We start from the raw sequence: 26,756 nt of genomic DNA, 5'->3' as shown, positions 1-26,756 counted from the left end.
TTCTATATAGCAGCAAAAAGTAACTAATACTAAGTGACAATATAATAAACTAATAATAAAATAAACAAATACCAAGCCAAAATTATGTAAAAGAATTTACTAATTCAGTTTCGGCGAAATCGATCAAAGACTATAGTTCCGGGAAAGATCACAATTTATAGACGAAAGACGTTTAATTCGGAGAAATTAATTTTATTGAAATTCTAGCCTTTTTCCGGCGTTGTTTAGTTAAAGCTTTATAATATGTGGGTGATACCAGAGTACGACATTTATAGGTTAACGAGCGTCTACAGTGAAGGGTATATATATATATATGAAATTATTGTTTATACTGCACAAATAGTGTGTGTCGCCTTAGGCTAAAGCGCCAATCATTAAATGACGACGCCGTAACTTAATATTGCATTTAATTCATTCTCCCATTAAGCTAATGGTAATAACAATATCATCACGTTTGTAATTTGCTATTTCTCGACTCACATAATGTGTAAATCAATAAACTTCATGCCTTATTATGGATATTAATATATCATTAAATTTATTCTATTACAGAATAACAAGTCATTCTAAAATTATGCAATTTTCAAATAATACTTTAGATCGTGATTATTTATTTTTATTCTCTATAACAAATATGTGACGCTCCTCGAAAATCCTCGAAAATTTTGATGACAATTTTTCTTTCTTAGTTTCTTCTTAGTTAGCGATACTAGCGCTCTTACGGACAAACTGTTGCAACTCAGGTGAGAGATGCATTATTACAAATGGCGGACAATCTTCGCATGCGTAGGCAACAAATTTTTTTATAAATATAACCTAAAATTTTTGCCTCTAAGGTCCCTTTTATTGGAGCGTCCTAAATAAATTTTATTCAAGGGGAACTAAGAATTTGTTATTTTCTTATTGAAATATCGATTCAAATAAAGACATATCGAAAGAGTAAGTGATAGAAGGGGATAAATAGACGATGAGTGAAGTACACCTGCCGTTTCATGTATATAGGTATATTTATCTCTTAGATCATAGACTTAGATTCTTGGGTCTTTGAGACCACCCAACGTACCTCCTCTGTATATATATACTTGAGTCACAGCCCTGCGGATTACTGCAATTACTACTCTCGCATATATACCGCACTGATTTATAAGCATACGCGAACGCAAACCGCCTAGAAGCTTTTAAGAGTCATGACTTTTAGCTATGGCAATACGAGCAGTTATAACCTGAGAAATCAGCTAAAAGAAAATTTTTTTATAACCCATTAAAAAATTCACTAAAAGTATAGTCAAGTCACATTTAATGTTGTTCCACAACAGAAAAACATACGTAAATAACATGTACACGGAAAAAGAATATAAAGTAACTTTTACTATACTTACAAAGTAAAACCTAAAACTGTCCGAAACTATTGTCCATCTCTTGCAATTTTTGCTTCGAAAATAGAAAAAATTACTACTGAAATGTACCAAAATTCAGTTCTCTCGGTCAATGTGTCTTGAAAGAATTATCGATATTAATTTTTATGAAAATTTTGACGATATTCTGTGATTATTTTATTCTATAGTTATTTTAATGTGATGATAAATCATCAGATTAGTGAAAATAATATTCATTGAGAGAAATAGTGCATATAGATACGACGAGGATGTAAAAATATAACGCGCAATGAAAGATACGTGGAATATTACACACATTTACTGAATAGCAACTATAGCATCTGTTACAATAACGAAACCGTCTGCTAAATGTACATACAGTCATTCGCCTGTTTTAGCGCAACGGCGTGAAGTAAGAGTGTGAATCAGATATTCACCCACGCCTGCGTCAGTTACGTTACTTTGTACGAAAAATCGAAAAACGAATAAGACATTAAGGTGTAACATTGCAAGGTCGACGAAAGCAATTTTTTTTATGTTGATTCATCACTTTACTCGTTTTAATCTCATATTTGAATTTCTTTTTATTTTGAGGAGAAAAATAATATTTTTAAAAATATTTTTAAAAAATTAAAAAAATATAGAATGTTAATTTTTTAACCTTAAATTCAAGTCCCCTAATGCAAAAATTACCATATATGTCTCTCTTTTCGGAATATATTAAAAAAGAAGGCAAAAATAATATACATATGATGCGCCACGAGAAAAAGTACCTTAGAGGCAAAAAATTTTTAGGTTATGTTCAGTAATAATTTTAGATTGATTGTTTTATTTTTAATTACATTAATTTTTAATTATGTGAAATAAAAATCAGTTTTTATTGAATATTTTAGATTTAATGATGAGTTAAACTTTATATTAAGAGTTAATATCCTAGTGTATTTTCAAAAATCACAAACATAACCTAAAATTTTTTGCCTCTAAGGTACCTTTTCTCGTGGAGCGTCACATTATTTAAAAAAATATTGAAGGTGAAGTACACTACTTTTTTTTTAATACCAGACACAAATATCTCGAGTGAAAAGTAAACTAGGAACTAAAACGTGTTTAGATTCGAATCTACATTCTTGAATTTCTAATAATATGGAAAATTTCCAAAAGATCAATTAATTTTCTGCATATCATTAACGCGCGTATGAATAAAAAGATATATATTATAAATTGAAAAATAAATAGGGAAATAATGTGCAACAGAGAAATTATTTGTACAGCATCTACTAAATACTAAAGAATAAACAATTTTTTATATATATTAGAAAAAAATGCAACATCAAGATTGAAAGATAAAATTATTTCTCGCAATTTTTTTATCCAAGCAATTCTTTTCGCAGCTAATACCCTCTTTTCTAATTTTAATGTATAACGATCAGTAAATTTTACTGTAAGTCAAACAAAAATTCTCTAGGCATAATACCTGGCTCACTTCCAACCTGAATGATAAATTACATCATTTTTTTAAGACCAAGAATTAAATTTCCGACAAGAGAAAGATTAATTTATAATTTCGTTTTCGCTGGTGTCATTTACAAAATCGTGCGAATTTAAACAACGAAAAACGATGAATTCTTTTAGAAAATAAAAAATGCGTTTCTTTATTATTTTTTTCTAATTCGACAAAAATGAAGCGGAATAATAATTATATAGCCGATAAAAGGTGTGGTTATGGACACGATTAAAAGTATAACTATAACATAATCGAGGCTGAAAAATACATTTAAAAAATGTTAAAGGAAGTACTATAAGCAAATTACAGTTATTCCCTTGCTAATTTGAAATGGACATGAGCTAAACCATTGCGAATCGTTTAAGGCCTGAAGTAAATTTTCTTCATAATTCACTAAAAAATAGTGAGGAATCAATATTTTTCCATAAACCTAACACTTCCATGTTATTAAATGGAAATAGTTTATTCATCATGCACAGAGAAAAATGGAAAACAAAAATAAAGTCATTTTTACTATATACTGTTAAAGTAAATTTTAAACTGTCTAGAATTTCTGTCGGAATTTTTTCTATTTCCAAAGCAAAAGTTTTAGTTTTACTTTGTAAGTATAGTAAAATTATATTTTTGTCAGTGCGTAAAAAACCATTTTTTAAAATAAATTTTTCGGAAAGATTTATGAATACAATTTATCAATACCATTCCTTATAAGGAAAAAAAACAGCTTTTGTTATACGCAAAAATGCAAAGATTTCCATAAGAATAAAGAATAACGGAATTCTCTGTGTATATATATATAGTTGTCATTGGACATAGTGTTAGAAAAAGCAATGGAGTAAAATATCAGAAAACATTTCAATGGATACAACAATGACATATATGTATATACTGAAAGAAAAACAGATACACTGATACGATATGGAGATGAAGTAAAGATATGATTGAAAGGTGAGGCAAATTTCTTTGGCATGGTTTAACCCATTCTTTTGCAGAGCCTTCGAATTAATATCGTCTCATTGCATCATCACGATATATATAATACTTTCCATGACACGTAATCGTGTTTATATTGATGTGCTTTGTCACACATTTATTTTACAAGCTTACCAAATGCACCTGCATATAATCTCTCTCTCTCTCTTTCTCTCTCGTTAAACCGGAATATCGCTTAACAACATGACGTGTACAAAAATTATCTTTCGAACACTCTAGAGACACATCAAACACTTTTTTTATCGTTTATAATCTTCTAACAGGATATGAGATGCATGTTGCGATGGGATCATGTCTTGTAAATTCTAATCTATATGGTTCACACGATTGCGCTATAAATTATCTTTTATAAATTTTATAAAATATAAATCTCCAAAATCAAATCTTTAAAAAAAGTGAACTGATTGTCAGGACTGTCAAAAGACTTATAGTATTTATTGTATTATTTTATTAGTTTCCGTAGTGGAATAATATGTACAATTTCTCTCATGAATAAGGGACAACTTTATTGAATTTTGCAATCACATATTCATATATGAAAGTAAGAAAAAAATCAGAAGAAATCGAAAGGCATTAAAATAAGAGATTATGGATGAACACTGAAAGTTAAAAATTCCAATGGGATAAATATGGAGAAGATTGAAATGGCACCTTGGGAGGTAGAAGATGTCTGGCATATAGCATTTAAAGCGAATCGAATGGTTTATTACATATAAAAAATAGCAAAGGATTAAATAGATATTCAAGACTCGTTTGATTAGACGCGTGCTGGCCTACGCAATATTTTCAAGCCACACACTACTTCCCCTTTGAAGAGATCACTATACAGGTTTCATTTGCCAACTTGTGCCACGTGCCACAAAATAATCCTGATCATATCTCATATATATAGCCACTGTTGATTTTCGGTTGTTCTATTTTTAAAATTAGCAATTTTTTTCGGAATTAAATTCTCTTTTTGCATTCTTCATTCGATAAACTCGATTAATAATTATTATAAAAGATAAAATAAAAAAAAACAACAAAATATTTATTTAGATCAAATAATTGTTTTTTTTTAAATCAAACAAATTTTATTTGAAACAAACAAATCTTGTTTGAAACAAATAAATTTTGATTCAAATAAAAAAAAAATTGTGTTAATACAAACAAAAAAATTGTATATTTAGTTGAAACAAAACTTTTCTCTCGATTGTATTTATCAATTGAATATGGAATAACTCTATTTTAGCAAATGACGTAACAGTAAAAAGCTCGGTCAATGTACTCAAAATTATCGTTATCACAAATTATATGGAACAGATCGCGCCGAGTGGCTATAGATTTTATGGAGAATTTTTCAAGTGGCACAATTGAATCGTACTCGTAAATTTTATTTTTAGGAAGTAGATCGACCTTTATAGATATACAATCTGAGTATACAGTTCCGGATCCATAGCCACTTATGGATTTCCATAAAAAAAAAAAATCTTTTCCTAATATTAAAACACGGATTTAAAAATAATTTTCAAAATTCTAACTAATTCTGAAACTAGAAAATATTTCTAAAATTCTCAAGAAAATATTTAAATAATAAATATAAAATATTTCAATTATTTAAAAAATTAAATTCTCCATATTGATTCGCAGTATATTATATAAAAAATTGCGGGTAAAGGAATTTTCAACGAGAAATCATTAACGATAACCTAAAGCAAAACTCAATATCTGAGAATTTGTCTCTCATACCGTGAAAATAAATTATGAAAATCGAAAAGATATATGTCCTCATAATTTATCTGCAGGTCGATTCACGAGGAGAAAGAGAGAGGTAAGGGTCAAAAGCAAGGCATGCAATCATTTCATTCAGGTTAAACGGAGGTCAATATATCGATGAAAAGCCAAAGGATCAATATATGTCGATTGCGATCGCTCTCTGATTTAGAAAAAAAAAAAATTCTCATATGAAAATTTAAAATTTTCAAAGTTAAAATTAAATTATTTACAAATGCCCCCAATTTAACATTAATTTACAAAATAATTCCATTATTAACTTTTCATTTTTATTATTGTAATTATAATTATAATTATTATTTGAATATAGTCTTGACATAGCAACAACGAATTAATTAATTAAAATAGTTACGTGGAACTAAATTTTCCGCTTGAATTCAGCGTATCTTAAATTTACTCGTGAATTATTTATAAATTATGATCGAGTCGTATCGAAGGGGTATATTAATGAGAAACAAAAGTGTGTCTGTTATAGCAACTCCCCCTTCTTTTCTTGTCTCTTCCTCCTATGTTATTGGATATCGCGTGTACGAGCTAATTAGTGTCTAATTAATTGTTAAAGATTTTTTGCAATTTTAGATTCACGACAGTTAATATGATTAGCTTGATAGGTATTTTCAAAGTGTTCCCACAATATCATGAAGCCTACGACAGTAATTATAACAGGGGGAAATAGATCGTAATAATGAGAATCTATCACCAATTCTCAAGATGCGCTAGGGAAAATTGTCACTCAATTTTTTTTTATTAATTATTTTTAATTAATTTTTTTCTTATTTATTTAATTAGACGTCAATATTTAAAAAAAACCTTAGGTATTAAGATTTCAATTTTAATATTTTTTTTTCTACATTTTGTTTTGATACAATTTAATTAAATTCATTTCTTTTTTTTAATAAAAAAATTTCTGTGACTTTTTTTTTGTCTGTCCTATGGCGAATGCAACGAAGTAAAAATATAAGAGAAAGAGGATCGGTAAGCGTAACGTAACATCTGGCCAACCTGTCGGACAAGCACATTTGAAAACTTGAATATTACCCAGAGGCAAATGGTTTGGGTGTGACTCACTCACGTAACTTTTCTATTTGTTGCACACGCATATGTGCAACTCTTATAATAAACGTAAAACCAATTCAATTTCAATGTGTATTTACCCAGAGTTAAAATCACCTTCCCCCCTCCCCCTCATTTCCAAAACGATTAAATAAATCCTATACAACAATAGTCACATGAACAGCACGTAAATCTATATTTCGTCTATACGACTCACGTACTGGCACATTTCGGAATTCCCTCAACTTTCCAATAAAATTGTGTTTGTGCTACAAAACATGTCGTGTTTAACAGAAATCAAATTCTAAAGAAAAATAATTTCTAAAAATTTTAGAAATAAATTTTAAATTTCATCATTAAAATACTAATTGTAAATCAAATAAATGGCATTTGTTTCAAATACAGTTTATTTAATACAAATAAAAATTCAAGTAAATATTTATTTGATAATTGACAAGTAACCGATTATAAATGAATCAAATAAAAAATTTTTTTTCAGTCTATAAAAAATATCACCTGGAAACTTTTTTTTCTTAAATTCAACGATTATTGTGATAAGTTAAAAGGTTAGAAGTGAATATAAAGTGGCTCCAAAAGCTAAAGAAAGCTTCGCCCATAAGAAACAGAGAAAAAAGTAATAATGGAAGACTGTAAATTTTCTCGACATTTACAAAAGAAGAAATATTTCACGAAAGCCTTTGCCGTTTTCATTTGAGACTCGAGAAAATTGAAGTTATAATGCATATACCAAAAATTCACAATTTATACGAAAAATAATACAAAAATATCATTGTTTTTTTATGTTTAATGAAATTATTTTTATCAACAATTTATTCGAATGTCTCCAATAAAAATTTATTTATATAACAAAATTTACCTGGAACAACAAAAGGGGTTTCCCTAGAATAGCAAAAACTTTTATTGCTTTAATTAAAACTTTCACTATTCTAGTTAAACCTTTCGTTGTTCTAGGTAAATCTTTTTTTCCTATGAAAAAACTTTTGTTACAAAAAAAAATGTCTAAAATGATAATTTAGCAATAAATAATATTTATCACTAAGAAATAATAAACCTCGAAAAATCTAGAAATCGTATTTGTATTCCAAAATCGGAAAATCGTTATTTTTCACAGTAACCGCACAAGAGCTTGATAAAGTTCAATAAAGAGTCACGCGTATTTTGTTAAAAGAAAACAAATTCAAAACAGGGACGTGTTACTTTTTCAATGAGATTCGCAAGAAACGATAAATCTGAAACGCAATGCCTCGTGAATTTTCTTCCTACGCTTTGGCAATTTTTCTTTATTTTTTATTTTCTTAGTATATCTGATATATACCTATATATATACTCGAAAGTGTTTCGGTTGTGCATTAAATTAAAACAAACCACAGGACCCAGGATACGTCACGAAAGGATACGTGCAAAAAGTACGAATTCACGCAAGTTGACACAAAACTGGTTACAAAATTGGTCCCATCATGAAAAATGAACAAAAAAAAATCATTCTACGAATACAAACAGCTGCAGACTTTAATTTCTCTTAATAAGTTCATTATTTCAAATTCTTTAAAAGAAAAATAAAAATTAAAGAATATCTAGAAATGACAAGAAAATCTCGAAAACAATACAATGCAATTTCACACTAATCTTATTAGAAAATCATTTTAATTACCGTATGTAAAATTTGATACTTTATCAATTGGCACGTTGAAAAAATTTCGTTTCGGTACAAGATCCCTGGGATGTTGACCCTATATACAAGAGAACCGAGTAACTTAGCAATGCAATGATTGAGCTATTTCTAGACATCACGTATTTCGATCACGTCCCGAAAAGCAACTAAAACGAGTCATAATCAAATTACTTTTTCATTCATGATCAACCGTAAATAACAGCTATGAATGAACGAAAATAAATTTGCAAAATTATTACTCTCGATTTTAAAGAATCAAAAACAAAATCATTTTAAACAGAACAATAAGAATAATAATTAATTGTAATATTTATATAGTATTAATATATTAAATAAATATATAAAAAATAATATTTATAATTAATAATTATTTTTTAATTCAGATTTAATAAACATTGTATCGCTAACTTTTTTTTCAGCTAATAATTAGGAAATTCAAATTTTTTTTTGGGATCCGCCTTAATTAAATTTGTTTAACGCGACAATTTTCAAGTTTTTAATGAATTCGAAGACACTTCCTCGTGTTTGGTAAGTATATAAAGCACCTTAACTGACTTAATAATGAGCGTCACAATCAATAGAAATTTTGTTGCAATTCAAAATTATAATCCATAAATATCGATCACCTTTGCGCCTGTCAAAATCAATTAATAAAAATTTTGCCCCATGAGAAAACGAACAAATTAATTAAAACCAGAAAGTGACCCACTTTCCATATACAAAAATATAAATCATATTTGGACATGAGAGCAACGGCATGAATTTATTAATTAAACTTATTTTTTTTATATACATATATATGTCCGTTTAATTGAAATAAAAATGAAAACAAAATTACGAATCGATGAAAAAAAAAGAATGATTTAAAAAAGATTTACCCGTCATGAAAAATTTAAAAAATAAAAAACAATTATTGCATATCGAAAAAAAATTTATTTGATTACAATAATCGGTTATCAAATAATTTACTTGCACCAAATAATTTTATTTTTTTCTTTGAATTAAATAAACTGTATTTGAAGCAACAATTTCTGTATTTGAAACAAATACCATTTTGTCGACATTATTATTAAATGACAAAGTTCAATTGTCAATTTTCATTATTATACTAATTTTGATATAAATTCTCGAAGACAAGTGTATTTCGAGAATAATATATGTTAACATCTGTATGTTAAGAAACATTTATATATTAAGAAATATCAAGAAAATTATATCGAATTCATAAAGTTATATTTGTCAATGACCCAGAAATGATTTTCTTGCAAATTGATTCTGTTTGGAAATTCATCTAATTTCTATAGATAGATTAATTTCTCGCGAACTCATAAGGAAAAGAATATAAATATGATTTAAATGGGAAGATATATAGGCGAAAAGTTGTATATCAAAATTACGCAATAACGACTATGGAAACTATCTAATGGACTGTACACTTATCTTTTTCAGTTATGTTAATTTCTTTAACGTTCCAGTGTACACAAAAAAAAACCAACTTCTCTCTATGCAAATATGACTTACATGATAGGAGAAAAGATGCCTCGAAACCAATAACATCGATTTCTTTTAATTACCAATAGAAGATTACTGACAAGAAAAAATATAGAATATTTCAAAATTGCATAAATATTTATAAAATTATATTTTACATTAAAAGAAAAATATTTTTTTCATTCCACAAATGAACCTTGAAAGATAAGGAGCTTCGAGAAATGATTTTTCACAGGAGTTAATAGACATGTTTGGATTAAACAAAATGATGATACCAAGAACTACATATACACACGCAAGATTCTACTTCGAAAATATCATCAGAGACGAAAGTACTCGGCTACGTGCCAATTGTTAGATTTAATTATTGTCACATCTCTCAGAACAATTTCAGTATCCTCAGAAAGAATTTCTTCCTTCTCCGATTTACTTTCAATTAGCGATTAAAAATTTTGATACTTTGAAAATAATCAGATTTGTTTTTCAATCATAAGAACGGAATTCCTATCCAAATTTCAAAATATGAATGTACCATATAACCAAAACAATGGATGTCACTATAATAAAAATAAATGAAGATCCTGTATTTGTCAATAAATGTCCAAATAATTAACTTTTATTTTCGTACAGCGGTATGTAAAAAAGTAATCTCATTTTGAGAGGAATAGCCAATTCTATAGAAAGAGTTTATTTTCATTATATTTCTTATCTGCACAATAATTTAAGAGCAGTGCGAGGAAATTGCGAAATAAGATTTTGAGACCGGTGTCGAGGCAAAAAATAAAAGCGTTAAATTAAAAATTCTTTACGTCTCAGGTGCTTTATTGTGACATTGTGATTATACAAGACTATCAACTGTGATTGAAAATTTTTTATGATGAATTAAAAAAGAATTTTATTCATATACCAACTATGTTTGGGACATTTATTTATTTGATGCAAATAAATATTTATTTGATAATAGACCAAGTAATCGATTATTTGAATCAAATAAATTTGTTTGTAGTGTTGTAAAGGTTTTTTTAAATAATTCATATTATATGGATAATTTTTTAATGTATATGAGTGTGTAAAGCATTAAAGCGCCAACAAGTAGATTATAAGTTCACAAATATCACAACGGCACCTATGAAAGTGTTTTTACCGATAAGCGTGAGGAATTATCTGAAACCGTAACTGAAAGTGTATTTATGACAGGTCCAGGCAGCCACGAGGTATACGATAACACAGAGTGCAAATGTCGCATTAAACATTATCTTTCGGTGCATCAAGTTTATATTACATCATAAATTAAAAGCATATCTTCCCTAGAAAAACCTGCGCTCTTTTAATACTATGGCACAATTTTTCATTGTCAATTATGAACCTAAACCGAGACCTAAACTAAACCCAAAAAATTTGTCGAAATTTCCAACAGATATTTCCACAGGAATTTCCACATGAATTTTCAGTGGTCAATACATGGGACATTTTTTTATCGTAAATTTAAAAAAGAATTCTAAAACAATATTACAATTGTTGATTTCCGCAATTTTTTGATTTTATGGTTCATTATAAATGTGATAAAGTGCGAAACTCATCAAAATTAAATCCCATCATGTGTCCTTAAAACACACAAACGATTTGGCAAGGTACATTTAGTAGCGATTCGTTCTGTAGTTATCTGCAATTATGATCCCAAGAAAAAAAAGCGAAGATATATAAAATACTGCCATCGAACCGCCTTTGGTCTGTCGGCAACTTCAAAAGACTCAAATTGCATTATTCGAGTCCGAAATTATTCGGAGTGATCCTATACAGATGCTGGTGCCGACTCCCGATATATATATATATATACAGGGTGGCTTCTCAATCAACGAAATTTTATAAATAAAAATCTAATTACTCTATTATTAAATGTCTTTTCCATTCACTGCGACAAAGTACCAGAAAAAATTACTTATTAAAAAAAGAATTATTTTATTAACAAATTAAATAAAAATAAATAACCTTCATTATACTAATTTAAAAAGGAAATTATATAAGGCGCCAGAAATATAATTCATGATGATTAAGTGTGACCTAATAATGTTTGTTTAATTTCTCACAACAAATTATTCTGTATTTATTCAGAACTTCCGGTTTAGCGCGAGATTACAGAATAATATAAAAGGAGGCTAGTTTCAGATTTCAAAGTGACAGCTATAGCCTTGCAATTTAAGAAAAAAAAACATATATATTGTTATTATTTCATCCAAGATTATGTAATTTATTAATAAATACCAACATAAAAAAAAATTCTGAGCTTCAAACTCTTCAGAAACCTAAAAATTAAGATCATAAAAATATATTTCCAACCTACACTTAAAGAAAAGTTTTTTTGATTCAAATAAATATTTATTTGATCTAAATAAACGTTTGATTTATTTAAAAAAAAAAAAAAAAAATTTCGAATGAAGAAAGAATTTTATTGAACCAAATAAACTTTTGATTGATTCAAACCAAAAGTTTGGATAACTTTATAACAATGGTTGATTCAATCAAAATTTGGTTGTTTTAAACAAATTTTTTTCTGAGTGTAAATAAATTTGCAGACTAACCTTTGACCTAACCAATTTTTTTTTTTATTATTATTTTCTATTTTTGTACAAAAACGTTTCCATTAAAATCTAAATTATCGACAAAGAAAAGTTCGAAGAGAGAATAATTCATTTCAATATAAATATTTGCTGAGACTTATATCAAGTTTTAATTGAAGTGGCACTACTATATAACTCAAGTCTCTTTTCAATTTTTAATTTGGAAATTTCTCCTCAAGAGAGCGTCTTGAATCGAAACAAACGAAGAAGAAGAAGAAGAAGAAGAAGCCTATGAATAAAACGTGGTTCGCAATTTCGTTATAGCTTGTTTCGAAAATTAAAGCAAGAAACAAGATAGAAGAGGGAAGTTCTGCTGAAGACATGAATGAAATACCGCATGCAATTAAAATAGCCTTCCCTAACTTTGGAATTTTGTGCGAAAACTGCGAACAGCAAATTATTATATAGCGGCAAAAGTTTTCGCATATCATTTTTCGATTTGTCATTGAAAACATAAACCATCATGTCAGACTAATTCAATTTCTTTGAAATAATATATATACTAGAAGAATTGAAATTAAAATCGATTGAGATTAAAATATTACAAATAATGATTTTAATTAATAATAATTTCTTTTTTAAATGTCACTTTTTAAACGACACATGATTATTCTAATTAACGGACCTCATGTTTTCAACTGTGGTCAACTTTCAGTTTGCAATTATATTAATTGCAAAAAGAAATGATGCAATTTAAACTAAATTGTTCCAGGTGGGATAAAACCGGAATCAAAAAGTTTCGAATACTCCAAGAATGATAATGTATAAGTGACGCCGATAGAATTGTGAATCACGTTTCGAAAGCTCTGGTAAATTTTTGTAAACGAAAATAAAATAAATTTTATCACGACAGTGAAAAAGTGTTTTATAATTCATTTTCATAAAACAGACCATTACAGATTGAAGCCTTACATTTTTTTACAAAAAAAAAAATTTCTAACAATTTAAAAATCACCCTGTATAAAGTTTTCTAATTTTTTTTTTCACAACAAAGATTTCACAAAATATAATATTACATAAATACAATTATAATTGTTTATTAAACATAAAAATATACTTTTATGCAATAATACGACCGTGAGAATAAAAAATGAAAACAAGACAAGTTCGAGAATTGACTAATAAAAATTAAAACCGTGTCATCAGCAAATTATAAATCTATATTAAATGACTTTCACTAAAATAAGCAGTTTTTTTCTTCCAAATAATCATGAATAAACTGGTTTTTAATCATTAATAATTACCTCGCAAGAATCTTAAATTTTTTGTATACAAAAATATCTAATTAAAATAAACTTAAAAAATTTTCCTCTAAAAAAGAAATAATTTTTATTTTAAAAAGAATTTTTTTTAATTATCAAGAAATTTATATTAAATGATTTTCGATTGGTCTAAAATGTAGTATACAAGAATATATAGGGGAAGGTACCGGTTAGGATGGAAAGCTCATGGCGTGTAAAGAGTGCGAGTTTGGATCAGTCTCTCGCGGACTTTTCAACAGTGAACACTCATTTTTAGCGGAAGCTCCAATCAATGATTATCAACGAAATAAATCGATAATATATTTTTTTTCATCATAAATTATCAAAAAAAAAAAAATATTTCTCTAAGCAAAACATTGTGGCATTTATAAAATTTTTTGAAAAATTAATTTTTTTAACAATTTTTTCATTCATTTGAAAAGTGTCAAAGGCACATAAATAATGTGGACTTTTTTTCCTGTGCTTTTAATAATTCCATTTCGAACAGTATTAGTGTGATAAAGTTTAAAGTTCGCCATTAAAAAAAAAAAAAAAAAAAATTAAACAAAATGAAAATTTGGATCATACTCGTGTGCCTCGCAGGTAATATAAATTAATCACCACGTGCTTCTATTAAAAAAAAAATTATTAAAAAAATTTTATTTTTTTTTTTTATTAATTTATTTATTATTTCTACTATTTCTATTTATTATTTATTAGTATTGTTTAATTTTTTTTTTTATTTTAAAAGATATTTTATAATTATTATTCAATGTGAGATTTAAATTTAACTATTTCTAAAATATACCTACGAATTAAAAAATATTTTTAAAAAAATAAGCGACAGAAAAAAATTAAACAAAACTAATATTTCAATAAGAAAACTAAAATTAAACAAAAGATAACTGATTTTCATTAATTTTATCATCAGATAAGAGAAATTTACTTAAGATTTTAAACAATGATGCCACAATATGATTGACACGTGCACATGTTCAAAAATAAATAAAACCCGTCAAACTTAGAATTCTAATTTTTCACATGTCCCCTGATTGTATTTTTTTTTTTACCTCAAAAACCGAAGCATTTTTGATTCGCGAATTATTATCCATAAGTCTCGGCTTCATGGCAACATCAAAGAAAGTGCAAACACTATAAAATAAAAGATAAACATTTCTGGCTAAAGTAATTAAATTGGTGCAACGCCATCATGTTTTGTATTCAGGTTTACTTTTGATAACGAACAAACTATAAAGAATTAAAATAACTTTTCAATCCATTCAGCCAAAATATTTCTATATAAATATTTGTTTTTTTGACACAATAAAAAGAGTTAAAACGAAAAATTAATCTTTTTAAAAAAAAAAAATTACATCTAAAAAAGAGGTGGAAATTTTTTTAAATGAAATCCTAAAAGAAACGACCTAGTTTCATAATTAATTCCTATAATTTTCTTTTTAAATTAATTTACAAAAAATTGATAAATATTTGATATTATTTTTGAAAATTTTAATTTATTATTATCTAGAGAAAAAACTATTTCTAGAATTTTTAAAACTAAAAATACGATTGACATTAATATTTGTACAGTGCTAAAGAATTTTTTTTTAGTAGAATGAATAGTTCAAGAAACTGAAATAGCGGATTTAAAAGATTTATCTATTTAATTTAAGAATTTTTAAATATCAAGTGTCATCAAATCTGATATTGATATACTGACTAACTAGATGAAAATCATCTAGTTTATACTGAAGAGAAATTCTATTCTTTGCTGATTGAAGATTCTGAATAAGAAATTACTACTGTGTTACACTATCTTTCCTTATCATTACTTGCAATCTGATTCGAGATAATTTTTAATGATTCTGAGAATAGCGATGTCACCAAAATACTATTTTAACATCTCACTAAACCTTCTTTTTTTAAATTAAAAAAAAAAAATTCAAATGTTATTCCTTTCTATAAAAATGATTACGATAGAGAAGATAAAACGTCTTAGGTATTTCGCATACCTTCGTCATTTTATACGACATATTTATTAATAATATAAAAATATTATAGATGAATCATATCAATTTTCTCTATATCGCAAAGATTTCTATCAATAGAAATGTTATTCACCAATTAACTAATTGTATTTACACACAATTTTTTTTTTATTTTAACCGATTAGTAACGACATTGATTTTAAGAATATTTCTTTTTTTAATATTTTCTAATTTTTAATAAATAAATTCAACCAAAATTGATATTTCAAATAAAATAAACTATAGTAAATTTTGTATAAAATTCAAATGTTAAGTTTGTGGTATTTTAATAGCAAAATAAAATTTTTTGTTAAAAATAATATATTTACATTTTTTTTTTTATTAAATTTTGGAGTAATAAAAATAACGACAAAAAAACAGACTCAATAGGACTTGCCACACAAGAATACGCGAAATTTCTTTATAAACTTGTAGACAGACATCTGAGAGGTGATAAAAGTCCCCAAGATGTCTAGAGAACGTTCACACGATGGTCGTATTCTATAAGGGACTTTAAAAATGAGAAAAAAAGTCGCACAAGGCCTATAAAAGTTCCTATCTATATCATCGCGATTTTTATTTTCAAAAAAAACAGACCCTTAATTTTCGACAAGCTTTGCCAATTAGAAATAACAAAAATTAAAAATTATATTTCAAACAAAAATTTTTTTTCAAATGTTCTAAATAAAAAAAAAACATCTAAAATCTAATCAACTTTTATTGCGACTAATATAAAATCATAAAAACTAGATATTTGCAAACTTGAAATTTGAGAATAAAATTGGAATTAAATAAAAAATCGTCTATACTCCTGTAATTAAAAAACAAAATGATAGATTTTAAATTAATGAGTCAATGATCTATGCAAATTTCAAAATTACATAATACACGGAATATTATAAAAATTTATGCAATTCATTTTAAACATCAATTCATAATAGAAAAAAAAACTATCCAAAAACTAGACATTTAATTAAAAGAATATTTGATATAAAAATTCGTGACATTTATAAAAAAAAATTTAATTTGCAAATAAAAAACACATAAAAACTAATGATATTTGAAACAAGATGCGATTAAAACAAATATTGAATTCAAATCATCGATTAAAATATTTCCACCTCTTAAGATTTTTCTCGAAAATTATCTTTTACATAATTATTTTTATTATTGTTATTACTATTATTATTATTATTAATATTATTTAATATTTATTTATTTTTGGCAACGTAATTCATAATTTAAAATTCGTTTTTTCTATAATTCTTTTTTAAAATTATTTTCGTTATTTATTTAAATTTTTCGCTCTAACGTCTTCTTTCGTTAATGTTTAAAAAAAAAGAAAAGTTCAATCAGGACGAGTCTTCTAGAGCATTGAAACTCCCAAGTAATCTATTTTCAACAAACACGACAGCCGACAAGTATTCTACCTATCGGGTCACTGCAAATACATTTCAACATGACTGCATTTTTACATGAGCTTGCGATAAATTTTTGTCATTTAAATGTTATTCATTTATCGAATTGTGTAAATTATGCAAAAAAAAAAAAAAAAAAAAGTTTTCTTCATTTCAGTTGAATGAAAAAAAAAATTAAACACTTTCCCCATATATTTTCGAAAATAATCTGTTTTTTTTTCTTTTTTAATATAATACAAAATATAATTTCCGGCGCCTAGAGTCAAAATACGATTTTCACATTTTTATTTCATCTTTTTAATCTTTGAGATGTCATTGAATTGAATGCACATGAAGTGCACATATAAGCTTTATGCCTTAAGCTAAGGTGTTCTTCATAATAAAAAGCAGATAAAATATAACCTTGTACTGTATTGCATATATATATACATACAAATAAAAGCGACCAAAGAGTGGGTGAAAAAAAACTTTTATATATAATCCTATATAGTTCCATACATTTAAAAATTGAAATTTGAAACTGAATAACATTTTTAGCACTGGAAAGAATTTTGAAATTTTTAGAAAACAAGGAACCTCAAAATTTGAAGAGAAACGATTTTTTTCGAGAAAAATACATTCAGAGAATGTTCTTAAATCATCATCGTAAAACAAGAATAAGACACAGACGACTTTTAGTGGTTATCGTAAAATTTCAAAATGAGGTTTGAACTACTAAATTCATAAAAAAAAAATAAACCACACAATTAATCTATATTTAATATAAAAATCTATTCTAAATTTAACAATAAAATTTAAAATAATCAAATGATAAGGAAATGTGCACTATATTTCTGTGCATTGTTTTCCTTCTTTCGCGAAGAAGAATTAAAAAAACAAAAACCGCCAAAGAAAGTAAATATATGAACTCGTAAAAGTCAAAAACGATGATAATTATCGTGCGAGAAGAAGGAGATATAGATCAAATACACCAATTGACTAACGCGACTTTGCGACGAAGGTTAATAGTCTCTGGTATTCATCAATAGCAATACGCTTCTACACATGCCAAATGTATTTGAACTTTAATAGTTTATGCAATAAAAATTCCTAGACTTATATTTCTAACTTTATTAATAGACTTCAATAATATGCTCAAAAATATACTCAATAATATACTCAAAAACTGCTTCTGATGTTTTAAAAAAAAAACTATAGAGCAAAAAAAAAAAAAAAGAATAGTCACATTATTTGGAGAGCATTTTTAAAATCTATGTGAATTATACTCATAATTATACTATACACGTGCAACGTAAGAAAACACGACTTTCATTTCTTCTTCTTCTTCTTCTTTAAAGTCTACTGCCTCCCTAGTATCCTTCAGCCATTTCATTATTATCTACCAACATATTTAGAGAAGGAACTACTGACTTTCAATTACAGTAAATCATACAAGAAGAAACTCCCCCCTAGACATTCTTTTTCATTCCATACACGTGGCATCAGAAACAATTTCAAATAATCACAATTCATAATCAATTATGTAAAATCTATAATTAAATTTACATTAATTAAATTTGATTTAACCAATTTCTTCAAGTTTCAATAAATGTTTCTCAATGAGCTCTAAAAATAGCTCCACTGAAAAAAAATTTATTTAATTCAAATAGTCGGTTACTTGACTATTATTATTAAATAAATATTTATTTTTGTTAAATAATTATTTGATTTAAATAAATATCTATTTGTACTAAATAATTATTTAATTCAAATAAGTATTCATTTGTACTAAATAATTATTTGATTCAAATAAACATTTATTAGTATTAAATAAAAAATCCAAATTAAATAATTATTATTTGAGTCAATTATATGGTATTTATTTCAAATACAAAAATTCAAATAAAACTTATTTAATTCAAATACAAAAATTCAAATAAAACTTATTTAATTCAAATAAACATTATTTAATGCAAATAAAAATTATTTTGTTCAAGAAAATATTTATTTGATAATAATCAAGCAAACGATTATTAGAATCAAATAATTTTTTTTTTCAGTCTGCTATAGAAGTTAGATGAAATTATCTATAATTCAAACTCAGTCCTGGGTAAATATTACAAAATTATCATCCCACGTTATATGTAGTAGTAGTGACAAAGTGAGAAATTAGAATATATATATAAGCAATTATGAATGATAATGAAGGTGCGATTCTTGATTATTATAGGATGCTGAGTCAGCGTATATATATATATATATATATATAAGCGGAAGTATATCTATTTTTAGAGAGAACCAAAGTACCACGACCTATCCCAACTTTCGTTTCTGATTTTAACCTCTATCTTAAATTATTCGAGATTCAGTCGCCTCTCGTTTCTTAATTGATTCACGTCTCGTACATATATACATTTGATTTGAAGAGAGAAAGATGCCTTTGACTGCTCGCAGCTTCCGCATGCGTAAGAAAATAATAAATTCAGAACTCATATATGGACTATAACATAAACTTTCGCTTAAAATAATCATAAAATGTGAATGAAACAATAATATTGAAAATTAATTTCAATATTATTTCACCTATGAAATTCAATCTAAAATTACAAAGTTCTATTTTCAATTTTCAATTACTATTATTACTAATGAATTCTGGTACTATTTTTTTCAATCTTATATTCAATTCACTTTGGAAAAAAAATCATCTTGAAAAGCGAAAGATTTCACTAAAATACATTGAAAAAAATTTATTTGATTCAAATAATCGGTTACTTGACTATTATCAAATAAATATTTACTTGAACCAAATAATTTTATTCTAAATAATTTTTCTTTCAATTAAATAAACTAACCAATTATTTTTGTATTTGAAACAAATATCATCTCAAATAATAATTAATTAATACAAATAAATATTTACTAGATAATAGATCGATTATTTTAATCAAATAAATTGTTTTTCAGTGTAGTATGAAAAATTTAACTGAAACAATTAAAATTGTTGCTATTACAGTGAAACCTTTTGCTGTTTCATGTAAATTGACATTCTTTCTATTTAGAATGATTTAGAAAAATCTTTTAGAAATCGACAATTTTTATTTAAGCGAAAGTATTTTTTTTCCAAAGTGATTATTCTTTACTTTTTTTTAAAAATAATCATTCTCGTCGAGTGTATTGACTTGTTTCCACAGGTGTGGACATTTCTTCAAAAGAATGCTAAGAATTAATTCTGAGTTAGACATAGTTACTAATGAACACGTTCTGATAAGTGTGATCATGAAAAATTCATACTGCAACAACTGATCAACTTTATCTCTTGGTTTAATCTCTTTTACTTCATATATATATATGTATACAAAACAGACCAACAAGATTACATTTACTCTCAGTGAGAAAAAAAAAGAAGAAACGTCAATATAGACCGCCTGTTCGTTTTAAACCACAATAAATATTATTTAATCGAATATTACCATAATGGGTATATATTAATAAATAATTATTTATAACTGACCCAATTGAATTTTAAATAAGTATCATTACTTATATTGTATATATATAACCAGTTATATTAAAAAAGAAGAATGTTTTGACATTTATCGGAATTTTTATCTCTAATAATTTTGAAATACAAAAGTTTTAATTCAAAATACGAGTGTATGAAAAAAAAAATTTCAAGCAAAATATTGAGTTTTTCGCTTATAAGACTAGAAAAGCGAATGCCTGCGGTTGACGCCCTCAATTATAAAAGGCTATTGGATCGACTATCTCTCTTGGTTTGAATAGACGGAAAGAAAATTTTAAAACCTTGATTTTTCCCTGCCAACGGTTATTTTTTTACAATAGGGCATTCAAACGTTGATGGACAGAATAATTTACTTTGAATTGAAAAGAAATCCGGTTAACATTTTTGTAAGCAGGTTACGTCTAATTGAAATATATAACGAAAAATGGAAGGCTAAAAATAGTTAATTTTACGTAAATTTTTTTTACCATTAACTAAAAACTAATAACCATCGATCTATAATGGAAAAGAATGAATTAGCTTAACTAAAAAATTTATTTCATTCAAATAATCAAAATTCGCAAATATAGATTTTTAAAACACGAGAAATTTGTGCTAAATAAGAAAATTTATGCGCCCCCGAGAAACCATAAACTCTAAGCAAAATTTGCAATTCCAAATGAGAGAAATAAAAATTGAAATGACATCCATGACCTAGAAATCTATAACAAATGATGAGAAGAAATCTATAATATTTATGATGAAGAACAAATGTGGCTTAGAAAACTAATTTTTATTTTCAACAGCATCTTATTTATTTTTCACATGCGAGATTTAATATTCTAACACGTAGTAGATATTATAGAGAGAAGAGTGTAATGGTAAACATTCTCTGACCACGAAAGACTAGGTGAGAATCCGCACTGTTTAGTCTCTTAGGCGCCAACTGTATGGCCACGTATCTTAAGCAATAATCTCTTTCGTATATGAACTCGAGTGTCAAGTATAGAAGTAAAGTTCATCGACATAGACGATCGCTATATGGAACCAGGACGCTTTGATTTTTATAGATCACGATAAAGCCAAGAAATTCCAGAACAAATTTCAATTATATTCTACAATTTAGATTATTAATTTTTTTCCAATTAATTCAGAATCACTTCCCACGTCATTCAAATCAATCACAAATAAAGAAAAAAAAAATTAATTTGCAAAAATTATTTTCTATTTAACATAACTTTTATTAAAAAAGATTTTTCTTAAGCCGAATTTTTCATGTAAACAAATTTTATTTAACGGAACTATTATTCAAAGGAATTTTTTATTAAGCCGAATTTGTTATATAACCAAATTTTATTTAGCAGAACTTTTATTCAAAAGAATTTTTATTAAGCCGAATTTTCCATGTAAATAAATTTTATTTAACGAAACTTTTATTCAAAGGAATTTTTTATTAAGCCGAATTTTTTATATAACCAAATTTTATTTAGCAGAACTTTTATTCAAAAGAATTTCTATTAAGCCGAATTTTTCATGTAAATAAATTTTATTTAACGGAACTTTTATTCAAAGGAATTTTTTATTAAGCCGAATTTTTTATATAACCAAATTTTATTTAGCAGAACTTTTATTCAAAAGAATTTTTATTAAGCCGAATTATTTGTGTAACTAAATTTTATTTCACGGAGCTTTTATTTAGCTGAATTTTCATTACTTAATTTACAAATTCGGCTAAATGGAAAAATTCTCTTAAATTAGAATTCTGCTAAATGAGAATTTTTAATAAAAATTCTGTTTAATACTAAATTTATACATAAAAATCAGTTAAATAGAAATCCAACCTTAAAAAATTCGCAATATTTTTTTTTATTTCTATTATTCTAATGGATTTTTAAAGAACAAAAAACAGAAAAGAAACAAAGATAAGAAAAAAAAAACTTTTTTCTATTTTACAACTTTGTATTCAAAAACTAGAACGGAAATTCTACACTTTTTTTTACTGGGAAAAAAAGTCATGAAATAATTGACTTCGTGCTTTTAAGCTATATACAAAATGGTTTTGTCTTTTTTTTTTTTGACAAAAGAAAATGCTATCATCAATCATCAACTGGCGTAGGAGAATCAACAATTTATCAGCTGCGCCTTTGTTTCAGACGAGGTTGCTCGTCTCGAATATAACAATACACGATAAATTACACTATGCTGTAATGTAGGCGATTCTGTTTATTTCTCGAGTGACGCGGGGTTTTCTTACATAAAGCTAAATTCCAATCAAGGACGAGGATAAAAATAAATCTTGATCTAAATTTATCCGCAATTTTCCCATTTGCATGAGACGACTTTCTCTTTGAAAATAATTTTACCAATCAGAAAATTAAAAAAAAAAAAAAAAAGGAATTTTAAAGCTAAACTAACTTAAGAGATAAGACTAAATTTTTAAAAAATTATTTCTAAATAGAAATTGGATTTTACGAATTTATTTTTTTTTCCTAGGTATTACCTTGGGACTACAGGAGCAAGAAACTATCAATAATTCAATACCTGGACCGAGAATTTCGGAAGAATACGACAAAGAACACGACGAACAAGGAATTCGAAGATTCGCCTGTCCTGTTGGATTTTTTCGATTAAAACGATTTTGTTATTATTTAAGTGCAGGCAAATCACCCTGGAATGAAGCACATTATCATTGTAAAGATAGAAATGCCACTCTCTCAATTCTCGATAGATATGGAAAGGATAAAATGTTGCGAAAGCATCTAATGGGTGAACAATTTAGTAAGTAATTTAACATTTCCCGGTTAGATAAAATTTAATTTTTCGAAATAAATCATTTTTATCAATAATAATAATAATAATAATTTCTTTTATATTTTATTTGTATTTGATTTTTAAAATTTTTTCTTTCTTTAAATTTCAGTGCAACTCGATAGATGGATAGGTGGAATATATAATTATAAATTAAAAATTTGGACTTGGGGAACTTCGGGCAAGCAAATTGATTTTCAAAGTTTTGAAAGACAACCCCAAAACCCACTGCCTTACAGTTGTATTGTAATGGATCCCTCAGCAAAATATAAGTGGAAAGCAAAGAGTTGTTTCGAAAGTAAATTTTATGTTTGCGAAGTACCTGCAGGTGGAATAGGTAAGCTAAAAATAGATTTCCATTTTGCATTTTTTTTTTTTCAATTAAGATTAAAAATTTTGAGAATTAAAATTATTTTTAAGAAAGTATAATATTAAAATATTATTTAATTTAATTTATTAAATTTTTAGTAAAATAGAAAATTTGAATATTAAAATTAAAACAAACAAAAGAAAAAAAATGTTAAACAATTTTAAAGTTTTCGTTTAATATTTTTTTTTCGGATACAAAATGAACATGACTCATAATGGTTTTTTCCCGTAAGACATTTGTGTTTGTCTTTTTAAAATTTACATATAAGGGCCCATACTTTCTTACCACCTACAGATTTTAAAGTGTAGACAGAAATGTTAAGGAGGCTATTAAATATATTAAATTCGATGCAACGATAATTGGTTAATGATGCTTTTAACTCTCACAAGAGAAAATTCAATTTGCATTCAGTTCTTCGTTTAGAAATACATTATTTTTAATTTAATTTAATTAGGTATATAATAACAATGTTTAATAAATTAAAATAACGGAATAAAAGTAATTAAATAAAATTTTTTCTACACTTTAACACAGGCAGGCGTCGTAAGAAAACAGTCGATCCATTTGCCCCCGAAAATCAACGTCTAAGGGGTAGAAAGAAGGGAAAGAAGAATATCTTAAAAGAAAATAAACACAAAAAACATCGGCAAAATAAAGGCAGAATTGCTCACGAGAAGAAAGAGTGGAGACAACAAAACCCAAACCAGGAATGGAATCACGGAGTTAAACTTGGATCAAGGCCACCGTCGAGGTAAAATTACATTTTCTCTCATTTAAAATTCTATAGATCTTGTAAATTTTTCTCACATTTATTCAAAATAGAAGAAAACAAGGAGGGGGTCCTTTATGTTTATTTCATAAACATTATGCTTCCTCATTCTGTGAAGCAAAAAATTCGCTTCCTCGTGAAGGAAGCAATGAATTTGTCCAATTCAATTGATTGATTTAAAAAATTTCAAGTTAAAAATGTTTTAAATTAATTAAATTTTTTGAAAAATAAAGAAAATTTTAATTAATTTTGAGTGTAACATAAACTTTATATATACGAATCGATTCATTTTAATGCAAGGAATACAATTATTTTATTCATCAACTTGAATTTTAAAAAAACACAAAATTTTTTAGCTAAAATATGAATTTTCGATTTTTCAATTTTTATTAATTCTCAAAAATTTTAAATCAAATCTATACTTTATATATACCAACCAATTCGTTTCAATGCAGGGAATAAAATTATTTCATATATAAACATGAATTTAAATAAACACATCATTTTTTAGCTAAAATGAGAATTTTTATTTTTTAACTTTCATTAATTCTTTAAATTTCAATCAAATCTATACTTTATATATATCAATCGATTCATCTTGACATAAAGAAGACGATTATATTATATATTACCTTAAATTTTTCGATTTAAAAGTTTTTTCAATTAAAAAAAATTTTTTGGATAAAAGACGATAAAATTTTTTTTTTGGGGTATTTTTAAAAATCCTCTCGTCATTTTTGAGAGATTAATGTGTTAAATAAGCCTACCAAATTTTATCCAAATCCATTAAAACCTGTTAAAGTTATCGTGTTCACAAAAACGATCCACACACACATACACACACACACACACACACACATACACACACACATACATACATCCGGACAATTGATCAGGATCTCATATAACATGTTTCTATATAGAGGAAAATTTGTTTTCACCATTTTTAAAAAGTTTATAAACGAAAGGACTACATAGCTTCCTCCACGAGGAAGCAAAAAATAGAGAAAAATTTCCCGAAAAAAAGGAATGAAATTTTATTTAAATGAATTTTCAAAATTCTAATTCTAATTTTAAATTTCACAGAATAAGAATGGCACCAGGTGCAATGCCAAGTGATAGAATGCGTCATCATCCTATTGACAGAACCTATCAAGGATCAATGATCCCTCGAGTTTCGCAAATTTCATCTCAGGGTAAAGAATACGGAGCATTTTTAGGCGACAGTCCAGCAAATATTCAACGTCAACAAAATTTAGCGGACATTAGCAATGCTCTAACTGATTTTCATGAGCAAATTCTACTAAAAACTTGAAAACAAAAGAATAATATCTAAATTGTTTTTTGTATTTATTTTACCATCCATTTCATTGGAGCCAGTCGTTAAACGTAAGATTTATTTAAAAAAAAAAAAGAAACGAAATACAGTGAGAAAAATCGAACTGTATAAAAAAAAAATACGTTCAAGAATGCATTTTATCGAAAACGACCTTTGCGAAAATTTAGTTACCCGTACGATAACTAATGAAGGCTATTACATAGATTTAAGAGAAAGTAATGTTACTATTTATTGATGTGTTCAATTTCAAATTCCACCTTTTTCTGGTATTAGCAATAAAAAAAAATTTGAGTAAATCACCTTGCCCTAAAGAGTGACTACTAGTCGATGAAATAAAGCAATGATTAAATCATATGCTTGAAAATTAAAACTAACTAGAAAAAAAACTATATTTAAAATAAAAAAAAATAGTGTTTAACTGTCTCTTGAGCCAATAGAATTTGTTATCTGCATTTTAACGAAATTATCACAAGAAAATTATTTTTTTAAAAAATATTTTCCAGTTTTTTTTTTGTCAAATTACTGATTTACTTTAATTTGTTTTCATTTTTTGCCACTATATCTATAAAGATAGCGATAAGTTTAAATTTAGATGGATTAACGAAATTTCCGTTTTTTTTTGACTTGTAAATATGTTCAACACGTCAAATTTAAGTGAAAAAAAAATAGATTGTGTTAGAAAGAAAATAAATCATTTCATGTATACCTTTGTAAATATCATTGATTTCATTACAAAACCATTTTTTTCGAAAACTTTTTAAATAAAATTCCCAATTATTCAAAAGAGGACAATATTTTTTAATTC

At 26.2% G+C, this 26,756-nt stretch overlaps 2 protein-coding genes across 2 annotated transcripts in view; one reads left to right on the top strand and one right to left on the bottom strand.

The window, feature by feature from the left end:
- The window catches only part of LOC127277218 (HIV Tat-specific factor 1 homolog), a 41,616-nt gene that overhangs the window by 12,929 nt on the left and 1,931 nt on the right, over positions 1–26,756 (bottom strand). The window lies entirely within an intron of this gene.
- Positions 13,970–26,656, top strand: LOC127277222 (uncharacterized). The gene is made up of 5 exons (XM_051298130.1): positions 13,970–14,342; positions 23,159–23,443; positions 23,586–23,810; positions 24,378–24,594; positions 25,699–26,656. The coding sequence occupies exons 1-5, from the start codon at positions 14,309–14,311 to the stop codon at positions 25,925–25,927; spliced, it is 990 nt and encodes a 329-aa protein (XP_051154087.1). The 5' UTR covers positions 13,970–14,308; the 3' UTR covers positions 25,928–26,656.

This window comes from Leptopilina boulardi, unplaced genomic scaffold (assembly GCF_019393585.1).
Source record: "Leptopilina boulardi isolate dan_hultmark-lab unplaced genomic scaffold, ZJU_Lbou_2.1 LbouV2_165, whole genome shotgun sequence".
In the NCBI taxonomy this organism is placed as follows: Eukaryota; Metazoa; Arthropoda; class Insecta; order Hymenoptera; family Figitidae; genus Leptopilina; species Leptopilina boulardi.
This window is presented reverse-complemented; position numbering and strand designations above follow the sequence as displayed.

Coding starts and splice junctions, on each gene's coding strand:
- LOC127277222 (XM_051298130.1), top strand. CDS start 14,309: ATGAAAATTTGGATCATACTCGTGTGCCTCGCAG. Junction 23,811..24,377: donor AGTACCTGCAGGTGGAATAG/GTAAGCTAAAAA, acceptor ACTTTAACACAG/GCAGGCGTCGTAAGAAAACA. Junction 24,595..25,698: donor GGATCAAGGCCACCGTCGAG/GTAAAATTACAT, acceptor TAAATTTCACAG/AATAAGAATGGCACCAGGTG.